General features: G+C 51.2%; 1 protein-coding gene across 8 annotated transcripts in view; it reads right to left on the bottom strand.

Annotated features, from left to right (window-relative positions):
* Nucleotides 1-9,757: 9,757 nt before the first annotated feature.
* Nucleotides 9,758-20,982, bottom strand: part of FRMPD3 (FERM and PDZ domain containing 3) — a 57,929-nt gene continuing 46,704 nt past the window's right edge. For all 8 annotated transcript variants that reach the window (XM_065077435.1, XM_065077430.1, XM_005511847.3 and 5 more), the window contains 3 exons: nucleotides 20,723-20,867; nucleotides 16,636-17,445; nucleotides 9,758-15,999 (listed from right to left, as the gene is read on the bottom strand). In XM_065077435.1, coding sequence (XP_064933507.1) covers nucleotides 13,139-15,999; nucleotides 16,636-17,445; nucleotides 20,723-20,867 — 3,816 coding nt within the window. In that variant the 3' untranslated portion in view covers nucleotides 9,758-13,138. The remainder of the gene's footprint in view (nucleotides 16,000-16,635; nucleotides 17,446-20,722; nucleotides 20,868-20,982) is intronic.

The following is a 20,982-nucleotide window of genomic DNA, read 5'->3' on the forward strand; positions in this document are numbered from 1 at the left end:
CCCGGGCCGGGCTGTGCCGCCGCCTCCCCGCGGGACGCGGCCGGTGACATCGCCGCGGGTGGCTCGGGCTGCCCCAGCATCGCAGCCACAGCCCGTGCGGCGCCCCCGGCTCGCTGCCCGCTTGAGCTGCCCCCACGCAGAGCCCCGGGTGTGGGGTGACGGGCTGCGGAGCCAGAGCCACGGTGGGCTGAGCACCCGCCAACCTGTGATTTGCGCAAACAGGGTCCCATTTGCTGTCTACAACTACCTGACAGGAGGCTGTAGCATACAGGGTGTTGGTCACAGGACACAGGAGAAAACGGCCTCGAGTTGCACCAGGGGAGGTTTAGATTGAATATTTGGAAATGTTTCTTCCCGGAAAGGGCTGTTGGGCATTGGAACAGGCTGCCCAGGGAGGTGGTGGAGCCACCATCCCTGGAGGGGTTTAAAAGAGGCACAGATGAGGCTCTTAGGGATATGGGTTGGTGCCAGAGTTGGGTTATGGTTGGATTCGATCTTAAGGGTCCCTTCCAACCAAGGTGATTCTGTGATTCTATGTTTCATTAAGAGAAGTTGTAGCTTTCTCAGCACAAACAGAAGCCCGGGCACCTCATGGGGGAGGCTGGGCAGTGTCAAGGACACTGGGGACATAGGAGCTCTGCTGCCTGACCAGCCCCGCAGTTGGGACCCTTCCCCAGCTCTCAGCTTCAGACGTTGGCTGGAAGTGTGTCCACATTATCAAGTTGCAACAAGTTTTTAACACTTGAAGGATAGCGCTTACCTTCTTCACTAGAAGATAAACCTTTTGCTTTTTGTCTTGCAAACTTCTGGTCTACAAAAATACTAATAATTTATTTTCTTTGCCCTTTTCTCCAAGGGTGCTGTGCTCGGTCTCTTTTCCTTTGGCTGGATCATGAATGGATCCTATTTAAAAAATGATGGTTGCATGCTTTATGTGTGAAGAGGCATCCACTTCTCATATATACAGCTGGTGCGACTGGTCTCACTGCAAACTCAATGAGAAAAAAACGTGATGATAATCAACATTTTCTGCACTTGTCCTCAGAATTCACAACAATACTTTCTGCTATTTATTTTTCTGTCGGAAATGGCCTTTGGCCCTGTTGTAAGATTAAAGAAAATGTAATTGTGGCGGATACTCTGAATTGCAAATGTAGAGGTGTTTTTTCTGTCTTCTGGATAATTTTTAAAACCCGTGTGGGTACTATTTTAACAGGCTGTTTAATTTCTGAGGGGATTTTTTACTTTTATAATTGGGGTTTTGTACCTAATTCTGTAATTCGTGTCCTGTGAACTTTCAGCCTGTATGTGATTGCATTATGTAGATTAATTTAGCTTTTGCGAAAGTAACCATTGTTCAAATGTTTTAAAATATACAGAATAAGACGCAAACAGCTTCTTCAAAATTTGCATGCAGTCATGTCATTGCTACTCATTTTACTTGACTGTACATATTTTTCAGTGATAAAGCTATGTAGTCTAAAAATAACTTCAAGGCCTCTCTTCCCTGCAAAATACAGACTACAGAAGGTTTGTTGCTGCCATTGCAGTTTGAAGAATTTGGATGATAAATAACTTCAGTCCCCCAAATAGTAGTTTCTGGTTTTGAACCATTTGCTTCTTTGTTGGTATAAATTCCATTTTTTTCCCCTGCTCTTGAATGCAGAATGATATCTCCTGTGCCCCAATGTCCTTGTCTCCTTCCCAGTTTATTTGTGAACCAGGCACTGGGAACCTGAGGCTAAAAGGAGCAGCAGGTGTATTAAAACATGCAAAATATGCTTCTCATTGACAAGCTCTGAGTTTCCCCTACATGGGACTTCTGAAGTAGCACATCTATCCATTTCGCCCTGGGATCACAGAGATCCCAGATCTCTGCACAGATTTGCAGGAGTGAAAAACCTGACAAAAGATGAAATTAAAACCTTAATCCTGTGAACTGGGGACTAGCAACCTTTCATGTGATGCCGCCTTGTTTTCCTCGAAGGCAAACAGAGCCAGGGGCTGGGTGCTGCGCCCACCCCAAGTCTCTCCAGCCCTGCGTCACTTGCTGCCTGGTGCTGCTGCCAGCAGCATTAAATGGCCACAAGTGCCCTCTAAGAAAAGTCCCTGCTGCTCTTCAGCCCTTTGAATACCACAAAGGTTTTGGAGGTCACACAGCACTTGGGTTATGAGGACAAAAGTCCACCTGCCATAATGATTATTACCATTGCTAGCAAAGCTCTTAGAACCAGGTAATCTCACAGATTTGATTGAGGAGAAGCTCTTAATGCACTGAAGTCTTAGGTAAACAAGGCCACAAAGCTTGTGCATGAGGTTCCTCAGCCATACCTTGTCTATTAGCAGTTTGTGTTGCCATTACCTGAAGAAGAAGGGACAAGGAGAACAAGCTTTGAAGAGGGAGATGTTTATCTGGTTCTTGGCCTAAATGGGGTGAAGGGAGAGATTGTGTACTTGAAGACCACTGGCCTGTGAGTCAGGCTGTCAAAGGGTGCTCAGGAAAATGAGCACGGCCTAGGTGAAGTTTGGATGTGGAACTGCATTGGAGTATCTCCACTCTTGTGTGGAAACCCTTATTCAGAATTAAAGCGCCTAATTCCAGTTGGCTTGCTTCACTCTGAAAGCAAAATATAATAAATTGAATTATCTACATCCAATCTAAAGAACTTTATTTAATTTTCCTGTGGTTTACAATGCTGGCAAGCACGAGTTGGCTTTGGTAGCAGAATGAACCGGCTCATAGCCTGGGCTGCCGTGTTCCCTCAGGTTTTGGAAATTGTCCAATTAAGGAGAACCTGAAAGCACATGAATGGCAAACCCCTATTTTTATTTACCTGATTCTATGGAGATGCATTTAATCAGAAATAACTTGAGAATATATATTCCAGGAAGTTTTAAGCAGCAAATTGACACTGTCAAATTTTATAGTGATGTCAATCAAGACAAGTAGCCCTTGTCCCTCTCTTGGCACATTCCTGCATACAATTGCCACTCAATTACCACCAGCCACTTAATGAAGGACACATTTTCATGCAGAAAGCCTGTGGCTGAGGGTTGGTTTTTTATTCTTTCTGTCCCCTGGTGACTGCAGCCAGTTCTGTTAATTAATGGCACTTGATAGCAACAACAGAAGGCCCTGCCCTTTGTCTTGGTAGCTGAAAGAAGAGCAGAAGCTGGGAAAAAAAGTGAACTCAAAAAGGGGTTGGGAGGCTAAAGGAAAATAGAGGCTGTGAAACATTTAAGGCCTAAGAGGGGTGGGAGGCATCTCCATCATTAGGACCCTCTGGATTTCACTCCCCTCCCCTGGCTCTCACTGAACACTTTAGAGACTGGAGGCTTTTCTGTCTGGGAGCAGAAAAAACAACCCCCACTCTGGGGGTAGTTCTGGTTGCTCGTTTGCTGCCCACTTCTCTGCCTCTATCATGGTTTTGCAGGGATTATTTTTAGATAAATCCTCTTCTCTGCTATTCAAAGGCACTCAGATCACAGTATCACAGTATGTTTGGGATTGGAAGGGACCTCAAAAGATCATCCAGTCCAATCCCCCTGCTGGAGCAGGAACACCCAGGTGAGGTCGCACAGGAACATGTCCAGGTGGGTTTGAATGTCTCCAGAGAAGGAGACTCCACAACCCCCTGTGCAGCCTGTTCCAGGCTCTGCCACCCTCACTGAGAAGAAGTTTTTTCTCAAATTTAAGCAGAACCTCTTGTGTTCCAGCTTGATCCCATTACCCCTTGTCCTATCATTGTTTGCCACCGAGAAGAGCCTGGCTCCATCCTCATGGCACTCACCCTTTATATATTTATAAACACTAATGAGGTCCCCCCTCAGTCTCCTCCAAACTAAAGAGCCCCAGCTCCCTCAGCCTTTCTTCATAAGGGAGATGCTCCACTCCCTTAATCATCTTCGTTGCCCTATGCTGGACCCTCTCCAGCAGTTCCCTGTCCTTCTGGAACTGAGGGGCCCAGAACTGGACACAATATTCCAGATGTGGTCTCACCAGGGCGGAGTAGAGGGGCAGGAGGACCTCTCTCGATCTACTAGCCACCCCCCTTCTAATACACCCCAGGATGCCATTGGCCTTCCTGGCCACAAGGGCACAGTGCTGGCTCATGGTCATCCTGTTGTCCACCAGGACCCCCAGGTAAAGATGCAGAAAGAACCCTCTTGGTTTGAATTTTTACTGGGTCTACAAGAACCCCCTCTTGTTTCCTTCACAGAGGAGGTCACTGTATCACAGGTATCCCCCGGGGCCTAATGGGTTGGTTGTATTTTGAAGTGAATCTCACCTGTAGCACTGTAAACACTGCCAGAGTTATGCAGGATGTAGCTGCGAGACAACATCCACTAGGAAGAAGCACACCATTTGTCAGGAAATGGAAAAAAACTTTGGGAAATAGATAGTATTTTCAAGGTTCCACTAGAAACAATATGGATTTAGGAATGAAAAACTCTTTAAAGGATCCTCACCACTCCCTTTGTGTTCCTGATCTTTCTACTCGCATGTCTAATGTGCCTTTCTAAGGAGCCCAGTTAAAAGTATGAGGATGGAGTCCTGTTCCTCTAGCAAGAGGTGGGTATTCCTTAGATTCAGGACTGTTTCCAAGGTGCTTTTCAAAAGTGGGATTGAGTGGAGCGTTATAAAGTGTGTGTCGACCTGCTGCATCTCCCCAGCCCTTTCATCCCTGTCCCCTGCCCTTGGCATGTGCAACAAACCTCAGAGACGCAGCCCTGAGATTTCTGACACTTTGAACACAGCGCGTTTGCTTTTTAATTTTATAGCCCCGCTGCAGAAAACCCCCTCCCTGTTCACCCTCTAGCTGGGGGGCAGGTGACAGCAAGGGGCAGCAGCTCAGCTGGTGCAGTGGGATGAGACATGGGCATGTTCCTTGTCTGCTCATGCTCCACACGGAATTACATAGCCTGACACAAAAACCTTTGGAAAAGTTTCCTATCATGTGTACGGACTGTTTTAATGTACACTAAATAAATGTGGGTGATGTAAATAAGTTCAGATACCTGTCTTCCCTGGCAGACTTCTCTCGCGTGCAATTAAAGCCATGGGTGTCCCAGCCAGCTCCACCATGTCTGCCTACGCGAGGAATTTGTTAGGATGTTTTACACAGGAATCCAGACACCGTGCTTTAAATGAGGATAAAACTGAGACATTACTCATTTCGTTTTGACTGTCAGCTCCCTTGGGTGTGATGAAAGCAGCAGTGGGTCCCAGCTATTCAGCTCACCCCGCTGTTGTATCTGGGGCTGCTGCGATTCCTGTGTAGTGTTGCCAGGACCTTGGAGAGGATGGAAATCCTGACAGGAGAATGTGGCCGCTACGCCGCAGGGATTAGAGTTCAAAGTGCTTTAAACCAGAGTGCCCGGTTGTTGTCTCCAGCTGACAATGACCAGCAAAGTCCACAGAGACATAAGCAGTTTGATCCAAACCTATCTTGGGACTGCTGCTTGAGGTCTGCTAGTTTTCCAGCTCCTGCTTTTTGATCCTTTAACTCCTGAAGGCCAGGTCTTCTTCTTTTTCTCATGTGTATTAGAGGGATGAGCGATAGCCAAATTTTTATCCCTTTTCTATTGCTTATCACCGATGGAACCCTGCTGAGGACTCCTTGGGAGTGGACATCGTTTGGAGAAGATGAAGGGAGGGAGCAGACTACGGGAGTGCAATGTCATGCATGAGTGCACGTTGGGGCTGAGTAATGCTCATGGGAGCTGTGAAGGCCCTGGAGGAAACCTGCACCAGCTCTAACACCACAGCAAAAACCTGTGGGCAGTATGAGAAGGGCAGTTACTGCTGGCACTGCTTTGAGAGGGTGTGAAAGGGCAGGTGAACACAACCTGCCGCGCTCAGGCAGTTTGCTCTGGTGGGACGGGAAGGAGAAAAACTGATTTATCTTTATGCATACACATCTGCAAAAAGATAGATTTGGGAAAAAAATTACTTTTAATTCTCTGTGCTGTGCAACCGAGGTGCAGATTTTTGAAAAAAATCTGTGATTCAAAAATATGAACTGGAACATTTGACCTGGATCATTTCCTGTAAGAGTATTTGCAAGTGCCCAACAGCGAGGCCACAAGGTCAGCACCTAAAAGACAGCACAGCAATAATAAAGGCAGGGCTTCATCATCCTTCTTGGGTATGTACCAGCACAGCTCCTCCCTTCACACCTTTGCCATCCTGGGGCACCTATTGCCACCACTGTACAAATAATAACAGTGTGCTGTGAAGAAATAATTCTTTTCTGACTGGATCCTGATTGACCACTAGATGGTACTAAGCATCGACTCTGAAACTGCTGATCAAACTGACAGCTGTCAATAATACTTTCAGGTTCTGGGGGGTATTAGATCCTGCGCGCTTCCCATTGGCTCTGGCCGCCCGGGGGCGGGGCCCCGCCCGACCCGGCGTCGCTACTGGGCGTGGCTCGAAGCTCTACCCCCTGTCCCCCCGGCCGCCTAAGCAACGGCCCCTGGTGGAGTTTTGCGATTGGTCGTCTTCTGGCCGTCTAGTCTGCGATTGGTCAGGGCGTCCGCGCCCAGAGCTGACCGACAGGACTGTCCCACGTCGCCCCGGGCTGCGGCGGCGAGGGGATTTACGTGAGCATGTGGTTGTGCCTCCGCCGCCGCCTTACTTTTCTTTCCTGAGACTCCCTAAGCTCAGTCTGTTTACCTTAGGACAATCCTGTTCACTTTTTGCAGGTTGCAAAGAGGCTGCGGGAGTCTAAATCAAGATTAGATCACTTCCCTGAAGTCGCGAGGCTTTAGTCCCAGTGGCAGCAGGCTAAGAAAGATGAAGCTGCTGTGCTGCAGCTCAGCTCCCTGGCACCGCACCGGCTCCACCTGGGGGTGTCAGCGAGCAGGAGGGAAAAGTAAACTTCAGTAAAACTCCAGGTCTGAACCCAGCAGTTACAGCATTTCAATAGATGTGGTGTCAGTAAGAAGCAGCATGTTCATAGTGCATTAAGTGAACTCCATATTTAACATTTTCTTTCATCTGGATAGTTTGCCTCCTAAGGAAGGAAAGAAAAAACTTCAGAGCCAGCCGCGTGGCTCTTTATAAACTCCTTGCACCCACAGTCTGCTGTAGATCCAGATCAACATGGCCTAGGGAGCTCTACTTCCCAAACAATTCAGGGTACACATGCACCCTAAGTTAGATCTTCTAACCCCGCCCACAGACAAACTCTCTCCCCTCCACCCCCTCAGAAATAGTGGCCGTGTCAGTCCTGCTCTTCACAGATGGGCAAAACTGAGTCACTGCTCTGGTGAGCCCCAATGCACAGGGTTGCTGGTGGAGCTGGAGTGTTACAGAGATGAGCTTCCCCCCGCCAGCCTCCCAGTGTTGGGACCAGAGCCAGCAAGCCTGACTCAAGCAGGAGGAGCTGTGGAGAACTGCACTGGAACAAGCAGAGTCTTCTACTGAACTTTACAACAAACTGAACAACTTTTGGTTTTAAGTAAAAAAAAGCCATACAAGCAGCAGCTGGCATCTCGTGTTCTAAAGGGACATGGCTACAGGCAGGGCTTTGGGTTCTTTGATAACGGCTGGTTTTATAAGACACCAGTCCATACAGTAATACATGGGAAAGGTTTATCTCACAGGGGCAAAAGGATGCTGCAACAGGAATTAGCAGGGCTCATTTGGAGAGCTTTAAGCTAGATTTGCAGGGGGATGGGGCTGAACCTGGGCTTGCACCAGTGGGGCAGCACTCTAGTATTGGTGAAGACTGGGACGCTTCCCATACCCTGGGGTGAAATGGGTGTGCTCAGCTCGCTCTCTGAAATGCCTGTACACCAATGTGTGCAGCATGGGGAATAAGCAGGAGGAGTTAGAAACCTGTGTTAGGGCAGGAGATTATGATCTAGTGGTAATTATGGAGACATGGTGGGACAGCACACATGACTGGAATGTGGTCATGGATGGCTATGTCCTTCTCAGGAAAGACAGGCCAGCCAGACGAGGTGGTGGAGTTGCTCTTTATGTGAGAGAGCAACTACAATGTATTGAGTACTGTCCATGTATGGATGAGGAGCGAGTTGAGAGTCTATGGGTGAGAATTAAGGGGCAAGTTGGCAGGGGTGATACTGTTGTGGGTAGGCCACCAGATGAGGGTGAGGAAGTCGACGAGGCCTTTAGAGACTCCTTGCGCCCACAGTCTGCTGTAGATCCAGATCAACATGGCCTAGGGAGCTCTACTTCCCAAACAATTCAGGGTACACATGCACCCTAAGTTAGATCTTCTAACCCCGCCCACAGACAAACTCTCTCCTCTCCACCCCCTCAGAAATAATAGTGGCTGTATCAGTCCCGCTCTTCACAGATGGGCAAAACTGAGTCACTGCTACTGGTGAGCCCCAATGCACAGGGTTGCTGGTGGAGCTGGAGTGTTACAGAGATGAGCTTCCCCCCGCCAGCCTCCCAGTGTTGGGACCAGAGCCAGCAAGCCTGACTCAAGCAGGAGGAGCTCAGTAAAACTCCAGGTCTGAACCCAGCAGCAACAACATTTCAATAGATGTGGTGTCAGTAAGAAGCAGCGTGTTCATAGTGCATTATAAGTGAACTCCATATTTAACATTTTCTTTCTTCTGGATAGTTTGCCTCCTAATGAAGAAAAGAAAAAACCTAAGAGTTGCAGAGCAGACCGAGCATGGGCCTGTTGGCGGCTGCGGCAGTGACACTCTCCTCCTCTTGGCTTTTCTATTTATTTTGATCCATGCCCAGCTTTATAAATAGGTGTGTTTTGTCTCATTCGATGTCAAGCATCGTTCGTTAGTTCAGCATGGGAAATGGTGTGATGCAGATTAAAATAACGAGCCTGGAGGCACAGAGAACGTGTGTGAGTCTCCACTGCTTCTGCCTTTGCTTTAGACAACACATTCAGCCCCCGTACAGAGAATGACCCAGTTGCTAAGTTTTTTGTGTTGGATCTTTATCAGACTTGGCTTTTATAGTTCTTGGAGGCTTTGGGGCACATAATGGGCACAGATTGCTGCCTTCCTCCCTGATAAGCAGAGAGCAGTTCATCGTGCCAGGCAAAACATGTCCCCAGAGGGAACGGATATGGGAAACATCACCTGTAGCTAGGAAACTGTTTGCCTTGCTCAGATTTCTCCCTGGGTCTGGCATTAGAGTTCTGCTGGGCTGTCGTCCTGCAGACACACCACAGCAGTCCCACAGGACAGCAGAAGCATCAGGCCCCGCTGGCAGGTCCTGCGCTGTCACCTCTTCCCAGTGCCAGGCAGAAGCTGCGATGTGTCCGAAAACACGCTGGAGCTGGTCAGTGGGTGCTCAGCCTGGCTCAGCCGAAAGGCATCGGGCAGGAGATGGTGAACAGAGCGCGGTTAAAGCACGTCCTGGCTCTCCCCTGCTTTGGGGCACCAGGAGGACCAGCTTTCCCAGCATGGCTGAAGTGCCCAGAGCCAGTGGTGATGGGGCCAGTGCTGTGTCCCCCTCCCATAGGGGAATTAAACCAAAACACCCATTAACACTACAAAACCGTGCCAAGTCAAACAGTTCATTTCAAACCTGCATTTTTGCTGCTTCATGGCTTCCTCCATAGCCTGGCACTTAACTGCTGTGGAGTCTGGAGACCTTGTGGAGTCCTTAAGCTGTGCCCTTCCAGTATGGAGACACGTGCATTTCTATAGCAACAAAAACAGGGGGTTTTGCTTACGAGCAGTGTTTTGTATAGCTACAAACAGTCACATTTCCACAAAGTTCTTAAAAAAAGACACAAATGCTAGATTGGATAGTAAGATTAATATATTTAATCTTTCTTGTTTGTAAAACAAGACATAAATTTGTGTACATATATAATTTATATATATTTTTTTCTTTATATATACTATATACAAGCAATAAAAAAAATTTCGTCTGTATTAGGCTGAGAGATTTAGGGAGGAATGATCCAGGCTTAACAGGGAGCTCGAAGAAACTCAGTTTTGTAATAGGTAATTTACGGGGAAAAGAAAAACATGGCTCCCTGTCAGCCTTCAGCATTCTAACAGGCTTTGCCCACCCTGGACTGAAATCCGAATTGGCTCGTCCACCGTCTATTTGCTACATGGTTCTTGAAAGCAGGAGGCTGTCCCCACAGCAGGATCCCCTCTGCTGTGCCCACAGCAATGGCCAAAGGGGCCCAAAGCCACGGGCCAGGGGAGGTTATTGCACTCGGCAGAGGACGCGCATGTTAAAAGCACATTGTGCATTTCCATAGCTCCTGTGGAAGAACGAGAGATGTTGGATGTGTGCATTGATAAAAAAATAAGAAGAGGTGGGAAGCGATTAATCATATGGAGATCCCTGATCGTCCCCAAGCGCTGGGGCAAGCTGGCTGTGTGTGCCAACTGGTGTCACTCCTGGCACCGTGAGGCCGATGCCACGATCTCCCTTTCCAGCCGGTGGAGGGTGCGATGGGGACAGGCGCAGGGACCCCTGCCAGATCCACGCTCCCCATGCGTGTGGGAAGGGCAGTGGGTGGCAGGGTGAGGGCAATGCAATGTGCAACCTTGCATTCAGCTCCGCGCTCTGTTTTGGAGGGTGGGTGAGTGCAGTGAAGCATCAGTTAAGGTGGTCTGATTGATCAGGTCTAGAAGCTAGACTGGAAGGAGGAGGGGAACCTCGTGGTGCAAAGGGAAGCAATTAGGAATCATTTTACCTTTCTCCTGGAAGTGAAAAAAAAAACACAATCCAAAAACCCCAACTCCAAATAAATAACCATCACACAGTACTAAATAATGCTTCTATGGCAGTCAGTGTGGTGGAGAGAGGAAGAGAAGCCCAACGCCCTGGCGAGGAGGGCTGCCTGGCTCGGGGGCAAGCCATGGCTCACCAACAAAGCTGATCTGGGGTTCAGCTCTAATGGGCATGGTGAAAGGAAAGAGGAGAGGGTTTGGGCTGAGCCTTGGAGGCACGCACCTGACCTCTGGAGAATGGTGTGAAAGAGGTCACCTCCCAGCTGCTAGCCCTGCTTCTGTCTTGCAATGGTCAAAGATCAATCTGCATTCTTGCAGGCTCTCTAGCGTGGACACAGCCATCCAGCAAAGGAATTGGAACACAGAATCATATAATAGAACCAAAGAATCATTTAGGTTGGAAAAGACCCCTAATATCATCAAGTCCAACCCTTAACTTGGCACTGTCAATTCCACCTCTAAACCACGTCCCAAAGCACCACATGTACACATCTTTTAAACCCCTCCAGGGATGGTGACTCCAGCACTGCCCTGGGCAGCCTGTTCCAATGCCTGACAACCCTTTCCATGAAGAATTTTTTCCTAATATCCAATCTAAACCTCCCCTGGCGCAACTTGAGGCCATTTCCTCTTGTCCTATCACTTGCTACTTGGGAGAAGAGCCCAACACCCTCCATGCTCCAACCTCCTTTCAGGCAGTTGTGACAGCGATAAGGTTCTCCTTATCTCCTGTTCTCCAGGCTAAACAGCCCCAGGTTCCTCAGCCACTCCTCATCAGACTTGTGCTCCAGGCCCCCCACCAGCTTCATTGCTTCTGAACTCTCTCCAGCACCTCAATGTCTTTCTTGTCATGAGGGGCCCAAAACTGAACACAGGGTTCGAGGTGCAGCCTCACCAGTGCCCAGTACAGGGACATGATCACTGCCCTGGTCCTGCTGGCCACACTGTTCTTGATACAAGCCAGGATGACATTGGCCTTTTTGGCCACCTAGGTACATACTGGCTCGTGTTCAGCTGCTGTCAACCAGCACCCCCAGGTCTTTTTCCGCCAGGCAGCTTTCCAGCCGCTCTTCCCCGAGCCTGTAGCACTGCCTGGGGTTATTGTGACCCAAGGGCAGGACCCAGCACTTGGCCTTGTTGAACCTCAGCCCATTGATCCAGCCAGTCCAGATCCCTCTGTGTGGCCTTCCCACCCTCCAGCAGATCAACACTCCTGCCCAAGTTGGTGTCATCTGCATACTTACTGAGGGTGCATTCAACCTCCTTGTCCAGATCACTGATAAAGAGATTAAACAGAACTGGCCCCAATACTGAGACCTGGGGAACACCACCCATGACTGATCACCAAATGAATTTGGCTCTGTTCACCACAACTCTTTGGGCCCGGCCCTCCAGCCAGTTCTTTACCCAGTGAAGAGTACACCCATCCAAGCCATGAGCTGCCAGCTTCTCCAAGAGAATGCTGTGGGACATGATGTCAAAGGCTTTACTAAAGTCCAGGTAGACAATATTCACAGCCTTTCCCTCATCCACTAAGTGGGTCACTTGGTCATAGAACGAGATCAGGTTGGTCAAGCAGGACCTGCCTTTCATAAACCCATGCTCACTGGGCCAGATCACCTGGTTGTCCTGCACATGCTGTGTGATAGCACTCGAAATGATGTGCTCCATAACCCTCCCTGGCACTGAGGCCAGACAGGCCTGTCGTTCCCTGCATCCTTCCTGCTCACATGCATTAAGCCCTCGTCTTTTGCATGGGCAGTACCTGTGCTCAGGACTAGGGCACTGTTGCCTAAGCTGTGAGAGTAGAGCTTGCTGGGGTGACCTAGCCCTGCCCCAGGCTTGTAGCATCCTGCCCACGCTAGGACTATTTCCCAAGCCCCAGCATAGCAGCAGGGACCTGCACCCCAGAGATCCCTTGTGCTGCTGATCACGTTGCATTTGTGGGCCAGGAAGACCCTGGAGGCAGAACTGCTGTTCACGTGGCAAGACACTGGTTTAGCTCCAAACTGCCCAAGTGAAGCTGGGAGATCTCAGCTCTGTTCCTGCTAACTCACTGGCCCACCACACACCGTGACACAGATCTTTGCACAAGTGAGGCTCAGAACCACATGAAACCAAACAAGTGTGGGGACGGGGTGACTGTGCCTCCTCAAGTGCCATCACTGACAAGCCAGCATGAGAGAGCAAGCAGAGCAACTGCTCGAGACCCCTGACAAGCTGGTGGCACAGCTTGCGACAGGCCATGAGTTTACTCTTCAAAAACACACCAACACAACCATCCATTCTGCAGAGATAAAAGAGCATCTTGGCTACTGCAGACCCCCGTAGATGTGGGCCTGTGGAGACACATCCTCACCAGGCCTATGCGATTTGAGAACCACTAGCACATGGCCCAGAACACACTGGCTTGTTGGTTTTCGTCGCTGGCTTACTTATTGATCAGCGTCTTGAGGGAGCGTGTGAGCGTGCTCATGACAGTGGCAACCGTGGCTGACTGGCGGGCGAGCTGCTCCACCGTCTGCTGGTGGCTCAGCGTTCTGGCTGTGGACTCCTCCGCAGCCTTCAGGAGGAAGGTGTAGTTTCTCACCACTTCCTCCACCTTTGTGAGCAGCTCTTGGCGCTGGGACTCCGAGCGCACGACGTACACCAGCCTCACAAATGTCTCGATGAGACTGCTTAGCACCTGGAAGCTGCTTGTGATGGCAGAGAGCATGTGGGTAGGACTCTTGTCGACAGCTGCCACGCGGCGGCAGGATGCCCGAAACTCCTTGAACTTGAGGGCGAGCTCTTTCTTGTACTCGGCCAGCTGGGAGATGTAGGGTTTGCAGTCCTGGACGTCGGGGCTCACCACGCACTGCCTCAAGATGGTCAGGAGCTCATTGGTGTCCAGCTGCACTTGCAGAAACCCATTGGGAAAGCTGTAGGCATGGCCTCGAAGGGTGTTGATCTTTGCCAAGCTCCCCTCAAAAGTGGAGGTCCTTAAATCTATTTCCTGGGTCTGACTGTCACTGGGACTGCTGCAGGCTGTTGCATCTAGGACCTGAAGGGTCCTGCTCATGACTGGGACCATCTGGTTGTCCAGCTTCATTCCCGGGAGTATCTGCATGGGGATGGAGTAGGACAGCTCATCCTTCTCGCTCCCATCATCTGCAACGTCGCATTTCCTGTAGTAGAAGCAGTACCGGATGGAGCAGCACTTCTCATCCTCCATGTCTTCATCCTGCAGCTCAGCAGGACTTGGATACATTTCCTCCTGGACAGAGAACACTGCTGAACCCTTCTGGTTCTTTTTCTCCTGTGCTATCTGGACGTAGGAGGGTTCAGCCATTCCAGAGGCTTCCTGGATTTTGCTCTTCAGAACAGGACAAAGGATGCTGGGCTCAGGCTCTTTCTGGGGGCCTTTCTGCTTGGCTGTATAGATGTTCTGGTAGAAATCAGAGGACAGGGACGTCCTATCAGTCTTATCTATTTCACTGACACTGTAGCGACGCAAGAGCTTCCTGTAGTGCGGAGCACCCATGCACTCCCCCTGGGAAGTGCACGTTGTCAAACAGGACACGCCGTTCTCTGGATCTGACCGGTAGTCTCTGGACTCTAAACTTGTGGATCGTATCCGCTTGCCTTTGGAAGGGCTGCTCATGCTTGTCAACCTCATGGCTTCTGCCAGCTTCTGCTCATCGGTAGCTTTATCCCTCCCTCGCCTCTCCAGTTCTGGCACGGCCAACTGGTTGGGGGGTGGCCTCACGCCCCTGCAAATCCTCTTGCAGTCGCAGCTGCGGCGTTGCTCCCTGGACATCCCTGGGACCTTTTGCACAGGACTGCTCCTGAGCTGGCAGCTGCAGCGCCCAGGGGCAGGGGGGTGCAGATACTCCTGTGGTGGGAGGTCACCTTTGCTCTTTGGCTTGAGCAGCTCTTCAAGGAATTCCAGCTCATACTGCTTCACCTTCTGCAGCTGGGCCTGCCGCTCATCTGTCTCCTTCTTCAGCCGGGTCGGAAAAGTTGCGGAGAACAGGTTCCTCAACCTGAAGGGAGCTTTCGGAGCTTTGGGTTTAGCCGGGACATCAGCATCTTGTTGAGTCACCTCCAGGACTTTTTCTGCTTTTTTGGAAGGCACAGTGCTGATCTGCAGGCTCTCAGATCTGGGCACCAGCTGGATTGGCCCTTTGGGTTCCTCACTGGTGGTCCTGAAAGTGCTACCAGGTGATGGAGAGTGCGGATTGCTGCTCTCAGCTTTTAAATTTTTGGATGAACATTCCTGTTGCATTTTCTGTCCTTGGTTTGAAGGAGCTGTGTGTTTCTGAAAAAGGGTTGTGCCTTCCCCACCTGCCTTCTGACTTTGCTCCCCGCTTGTGGCTTTTCCTGGAGCATCTTTACTCACTTTCTGCTGGTAGCTTTTAGAGGCAAAAGTCTTACCAGGTGTCATTTCCTCACCTGCTGAGGTGAGGTGGAAAGCTTCAGCCTTACTGCCATGAGCTTCCTTAGGACTTGGAGAAACTTCACAGTGTTGCTGCGGGGAGAGCTGCTGCTGCTGCTGCTGACAGTTGCATAATGTCTCTCCAGTCTGTGGACCTCCTTTAAGTTTCAAAGGCTTGCTGCTGGCTGTTGCACAGCTGCTGGTACCATTCATGTTCTTGTCTTCTTTTGAGGCCGTGACCACTTGGGGAGCTGAGCTTTTTGCATTTGCCACTTGCTGCAGAGCAGCTGAAATGATAGCTGGAGTTTCACCACTTTTTTGATCCAGGACAAGCTTGGAGCTTGGTTGGACCTCTTTGGGGATCTTCTCTTGTAGATCCTGTGCCTGCTCCCTGCTCAGGGCTGCTGTGGCGTGCAAAGATACCTCAAAGGCAGCTTTTGTGTGGCCTTTGCATTCAGAGCCTGGGACGGGAGTCCCCGTGTTCTGCTCAGGAAGCTGGGGGGTCAGCACTGGCTGGACAGCCAGGGTGTAGCTCCGCTCAGCATGCTGCTGCTGCTCCTGTTTGCTCTTGCAGTTGGTAAGGTGGCGGCTTTGGTGAGGGAAAGCTGGTTTCAGTGAAGGGCTCGGCTCCTGGCGGCCAAGGGCGCAGGGAGAGGTGAGCACAGCCTGGGCAGCACAGCTCTGGATTCGGAAAGGCAAGTCCTTTCTGGCCAGGAGATTTTCTTTGTTGATATGTTGAGCGAGGAAGTAGGCTGCATTCTGATGCTGCTTCATAGCAGAGACCATCTCTGAGACATCAGTTAGCTCTGAAGAGTTGGTTTCATGGCCAGAATCCAAGGATGACTCAGGGGTGATGGCAGCCAGGACAATAAGACCTGAGGAGGGACACAAAGAAAACCCCACGACAACACTCACACCACACTGCTACATGGAGGAGAGGGGAAACCATGCAGCAAGAGGGTCCCAGGAATGCAGGACACGGCGTCCCGTCAGAGAAACTTTAGCGTCTTCCTGCAACTAAGAGTTAATGTTTTAAGAGAGATCACTTCTCAGCACTGAGCTGGCTTGCTAGTTCAATTCAGCAAGAGCTCTTGGCCCAGGAAAAGGTCCTGGGAAGCTTTCCAGTGTTAGTGATAGCAGAGCTACGGGGACTTGTCTGGAGCAAGAAGGAAGATCAGGGAGCAGCTACTCTACCATAGTGAGTAGGGCAACCAATGCGGGGAGAGGGACCAAGGACTGTGCTGCCAGCAGGCTGGTCCCAGAGACACCCATCTGGCAGCAGGTTTGCCCTGGGAAGGGCTCACACGCTGCAAAACCTGGGTGGAAAGCTGCAGAGACTGAGAGCCAAAAGCGCCAGCTGAGTGGGGTCACAGCAGGGAGGAACTGATGCTTAGTTTTAACCAGCAGCTGCTCCACAATCACATATAGGATGGGAGAAGGAGACTAAAGGGAAGGATGTACCATAGGAAAGAAAGGCTACAGGGAAGAAAAAGTCACAGCCACTGAAATACCTGCGGTCTGCTGTGGTGGGGGATGTGTATAATCCTCTGAAGCAGCCAGAGCTTCCAGCGCCTGCAGGGTAGACACCAGGGCATCGTCCAGCTCTTGGGCATGGTCTCGGACAGTCCGCGGTTGCACGTTGTCTATCAGTGTGACAGGGATCTCATCGTAGAGGATGCCACAGAGGTGCCGGCCCTGCTCCTGGCTCTGGGCATTCGCCCGGCGCTTGGGGTCGTCCTCGTCCGAGCTGTTGTCTCGGAAGCCGGGAGGGGGGGCGGCGATGGCGGGGAGCAGGGATGTTGTCTCGTCTTCTTCCTCATCGCTCCCGGGAGGGGGAAGCGACATCAAGTCCACCATATTGTCCCGGGTGCTGCCGGGCTTGCCGCCCTTGCATGAGGCCAGCCGGCTCTTGATCTTGGCTTGGCAGGACTCGCAGTAGAAGTGCCAGGTGTCGCTCCGCAGGTGGGTGTCTATGGTGTGCGCCCTGGCCCTGCTCGCATGCCTGTCTCGGTCAAGGCCATCCGGGTCGTACTCGTTCCCTGCCCCGTTGTAGCCTTGGCCAGAGCTTTTGGAAGTGGGGTCAGATTTGGTCCTGGGACGACTTTCCTCCAAAAAAATCAGGTTTTCATTGATATCCGTCTTGCTCTCTCTTTCCTTCTTCTGCTCTCGCATGTGCAGATAGCAAAAGCTGATGAGCTCCGAGTCCGAAGCCCTGGCAGCTGGAGACCCGTCTGCTCTGGCGCCGGCGGCAGAGCCACCCACCAACCCGCTCTCTTTCTTTCCCGTGGCAGGCCGGTGCAGGTTGTGTGCGTTGATGTAATCTAAACCAAAACCACAACAGGCACATTAGCAGCAGCACGTGGGAGACGGAAAGACAGCATGGGGAGGCTCCTGCTCACCCTGGAGAAGCATCCATGTGCTCTGTGTCCTCGAGCCCTCAGACTGCAGCGGGACACACGTGTTCTCTGTGGCACAGCCAGGCCGCGTGGATGGTCTTTTGAAAAACCACCTTCTGCAACCCGCTGGGCCTGTCTGCCAGTAATGAGTGTGGGAAGAAATGTCCTGCACATGCAGCTCATAGAATAGTTTAGGTTGGAAGGTATCTTTAAAGGTTATCTAGTCCGACCCCCAGCCCCAATCTGGGCTGGACTCCATACACCTCAGTTACCTGGGAAAATGTCTTCTTTCTGCCTGGCTGACAGCCCTGAAAGAGCCCTGCGCTGTTAAGCACTTCGCTGCAACAACCTCCCATTGCCCCCTTGTGCCAGGCAAGTGGCTGGAATATTGCTTGAAGTTCTGGCCAGTGGTCCAGCCCTCAGGAGGGACATCTGTCTGCATTACAGGTTGAATTGTGCAGCTGTGCTGAGAATGGCTGCCAGGGGGATCCAGGCTCCATCTTACTGAGTATAAATTAAATCAAATAATTCCTAATTAAATTCATTAGCTCAACAAATTGGACAATTTGTCTCCCCAAACACACATTTGTGTTATACTGTTCATCACCTGCAATGCTAAAATCCCAATCAAAACAATCTCTCTCATTTATGGACACGCCGGTACTCAGAAATGACAGCTGTGTGAGGGAACACAAGGCTCCCGTGGCTGGGGACGTGTGTTCAGTGCTGGGCTGCGGTGGGGCAGCATGGACCAAAGCAGAACCTTCCCAAAGCCAGACAGCTCTGATGGGTCATGCCCTGCTTAGACAGCCTCGCTGGCTGCCCGTGCTGAGCCGGGGTCTGTTGCTGAATGTGCCCAAAACTCTAAAATCCATAACCCAGCTGCTGGATGCTCTGAGGCAGAAGGTCCTGACAAAGAGCCAAGAGCGCAACCAAGAGCATGAAGCTCCTTGGCTGGCGATGGTTGCTGGTGGGAGCGGGGCAAGGATCTGGCATATGGCTCTGCAGGGACATGTGGAAAGATGGATTTAACTGACAGCACCCGGGCAGAGTGTGCAGTTCTAAAATTGTCTGCTGTTCAGCAGGAGGTCTTAATGGGCCTTGGGGAAGATGGATGTGCTTCTCATCGAGGCAAAAAGCATGGGCCAGGGCTTGATTCTGCATTCTACAAGATCCTGGCACAGCCTGCCTGCAGCCCGGAAAGTCAAAGCCTGGGCTAACTTGATTCATCCCAGTGAGGCTTTCTTATCATTCCTGCAGAGATGTGCTAATGATCAGCAGTCCCTGCTCCCTGTGATCCACTCGGCTCCTGACAGCTCAGCCTGCAGACCTAGCAAGACCAGAACTGTGAGCAGCCTTTGTTTTCTCAATACACACTAAATTCACTGCTTCTGAAGGATGCCCGAGCAGCTGGGCTGAGTGTACTGGGTCTGCAGGGAAACTGTTCTGCTACATTGGTCAGATTTTCATTGCACCACTAAGGACAGATCGGGCCACTGAGACAGGGGCTCGCTCTTTCACACAAAGACCATGGATCCATTGCTCCATCACTGTCCTGCCCACACCATGACTTCTCCTCACACTCCCTCCAGCTCCCTGCAGAGTGACATTGGTTTCAAGAGACTGTCAAGAAAAGGGTGAGATCTTCTGCCCCTTTTGGCGTTGGTTTGGAGTGTGGCCACAAAGCAAAATCTCTCCAAGGAAAAATCCTCACTATTATCACTGTTGCAAGAGTGCGGAAAAGCACCGCTCGCACATGCTGAGACACCCCCTGAATGACCAGCAACTGCGGGCACTGCCAGCATCCCTTTGAGCCCTTGGGGATGTTCTGGGATGCTCTCTGCTTCCTACCTCATTCTTCTGACTCCCCACAGCCCTGTGTCCCATGTGTCCCTGTAGCCCATCTCAGGGTGATCTGACTCAGGGAAGGACCACTCTGATGATAGCCAGTTAAGCCAGAAACACCCTTCACTTATAGCCAAATGTGACTAAACGTGTTTCTGTAGGGCACCCAGAGCAGAGAGCACAGTGACAGTTGTCAGTAAGTTGAAGAAACGAAAGGAAACCATGCACTTATACTTACGCCAACATCACCTTCCAGGTCTTTCCCTGGATTCACTGAGGTCGCCGCAGATGCTTTCCTGATGCCTCTTGTGAATCTGTCCTCCCACATGTGCTAAGTCTGTGTCCTTAGACCTCAGAGGCACCGAGTCCTCTCCCAATGGCCCTGTGAGTTCTCGGCACTCCTCCCACCACCCCCAGCTAGTCCCATCTTGAGGAGGCTGTTTTGACACTGCCAGCTAAACTGAAAACTTGTCACAGCTCTCTGGAGCTGCAGTGTCATGCGGGAGGTCTAGGGGCCACCTCCCAGAGTCAGCTGGGTTGGTATCTTGCCCATCTCCAACCACTGATCCTATATTTCTGCATACAAAATGTACTCGATGTGAACACCCGCATGGAACAACCAAATGTAGCTCATGGCTGGCTCTTGTTTGAAATCACTCTTGAGAATCATCCATCATTTTGAGGGTGACTGACACCTGCAATCCATCCTCAAGGCACAGAGCAGCGGTGCCTGGTGGGACAGAACCCGCGTTTAGCTGTTCTGGTCTCCTGAATGCCCAGATCTGCTCCCTGCATCTGGCTGGGCACCTGAACAGCCGGGACACCAAAGTTTCCCTCCTGATTTAGGAAATCAGTGGGGCAGCTGTGCTTGCAGAGCTGCCCATGCAGCCCACACCCCGTGGATGAAGGCAGCAGTGTCTGTAGGCAGCAGGAGTGCGGTCCCTGGCTGAGTCCATACGCTCATGTTGCTCTCTGGAGCCAGGATGCCGGCCAAGGAGCGTGTGCTGCATCCCTGCGGCAATGCACAGGCTGTTCTGTGAGGACCCAGCATTGAGCTGGCAGCATTACAGGTCTTTGCAAATGGCACCTCCTGGATCTGCTCGAGGAGCTGCCAGGACAACGCTTGCAGTGAGTGTTTAGGGCCCAAGCTGACACCGCAAGACAGAGCTTATCCAAAATGAGGACTTGTCTCCCTGCTCCCTCTTTTCTGGTTATAAAGGGGGCTGCTGGTTCTGCAGAGGGGAGATGCCAGAGAAACCCTTCTCCTTTCTAATGCTGCAGAGCTCTGGGTGGAGGGAGGAGAAGGAGGAGGGAGGCTGGGGAGGGTCTCACACAGAAAGCAGAGGCTGAAACGTACCTGCCTTGATAATCTGAGGCGGGGGCGGCTGGCTGGGGGCTCTGGAGAATATCATCTTCTTGGAGTCCACCAGGAGCCGGCAGTAGCCTGCAATCAGGCAGGCGAAGTTGGTGGCTTCAGGCCACTCCATCAGCAGCACCAGCGGCTGGAAGGCAAGAGGAGCAAAGCGCATGAGGGCCACGTGGCTCAGCCGACGTGGACCAGGGCTCCAAAGGGGTTGTGCTGGGCCCTTGCACTGGTGTAACTGGTGAGCTGGCTGG

Source organism: Columba livia, chromosome 12 (assembly GCF_036013475.1).
Source record: "Columba livia isolate bColLiv1 breed racing homer chromosome 12, bColLiv1.pat.W.v2, whole genome shotgun sequence".
NCBI lineage: Eukaryota > Metazoa > Chordata > Aves > Columbiformes > Columbidae > Columba > Columba livia.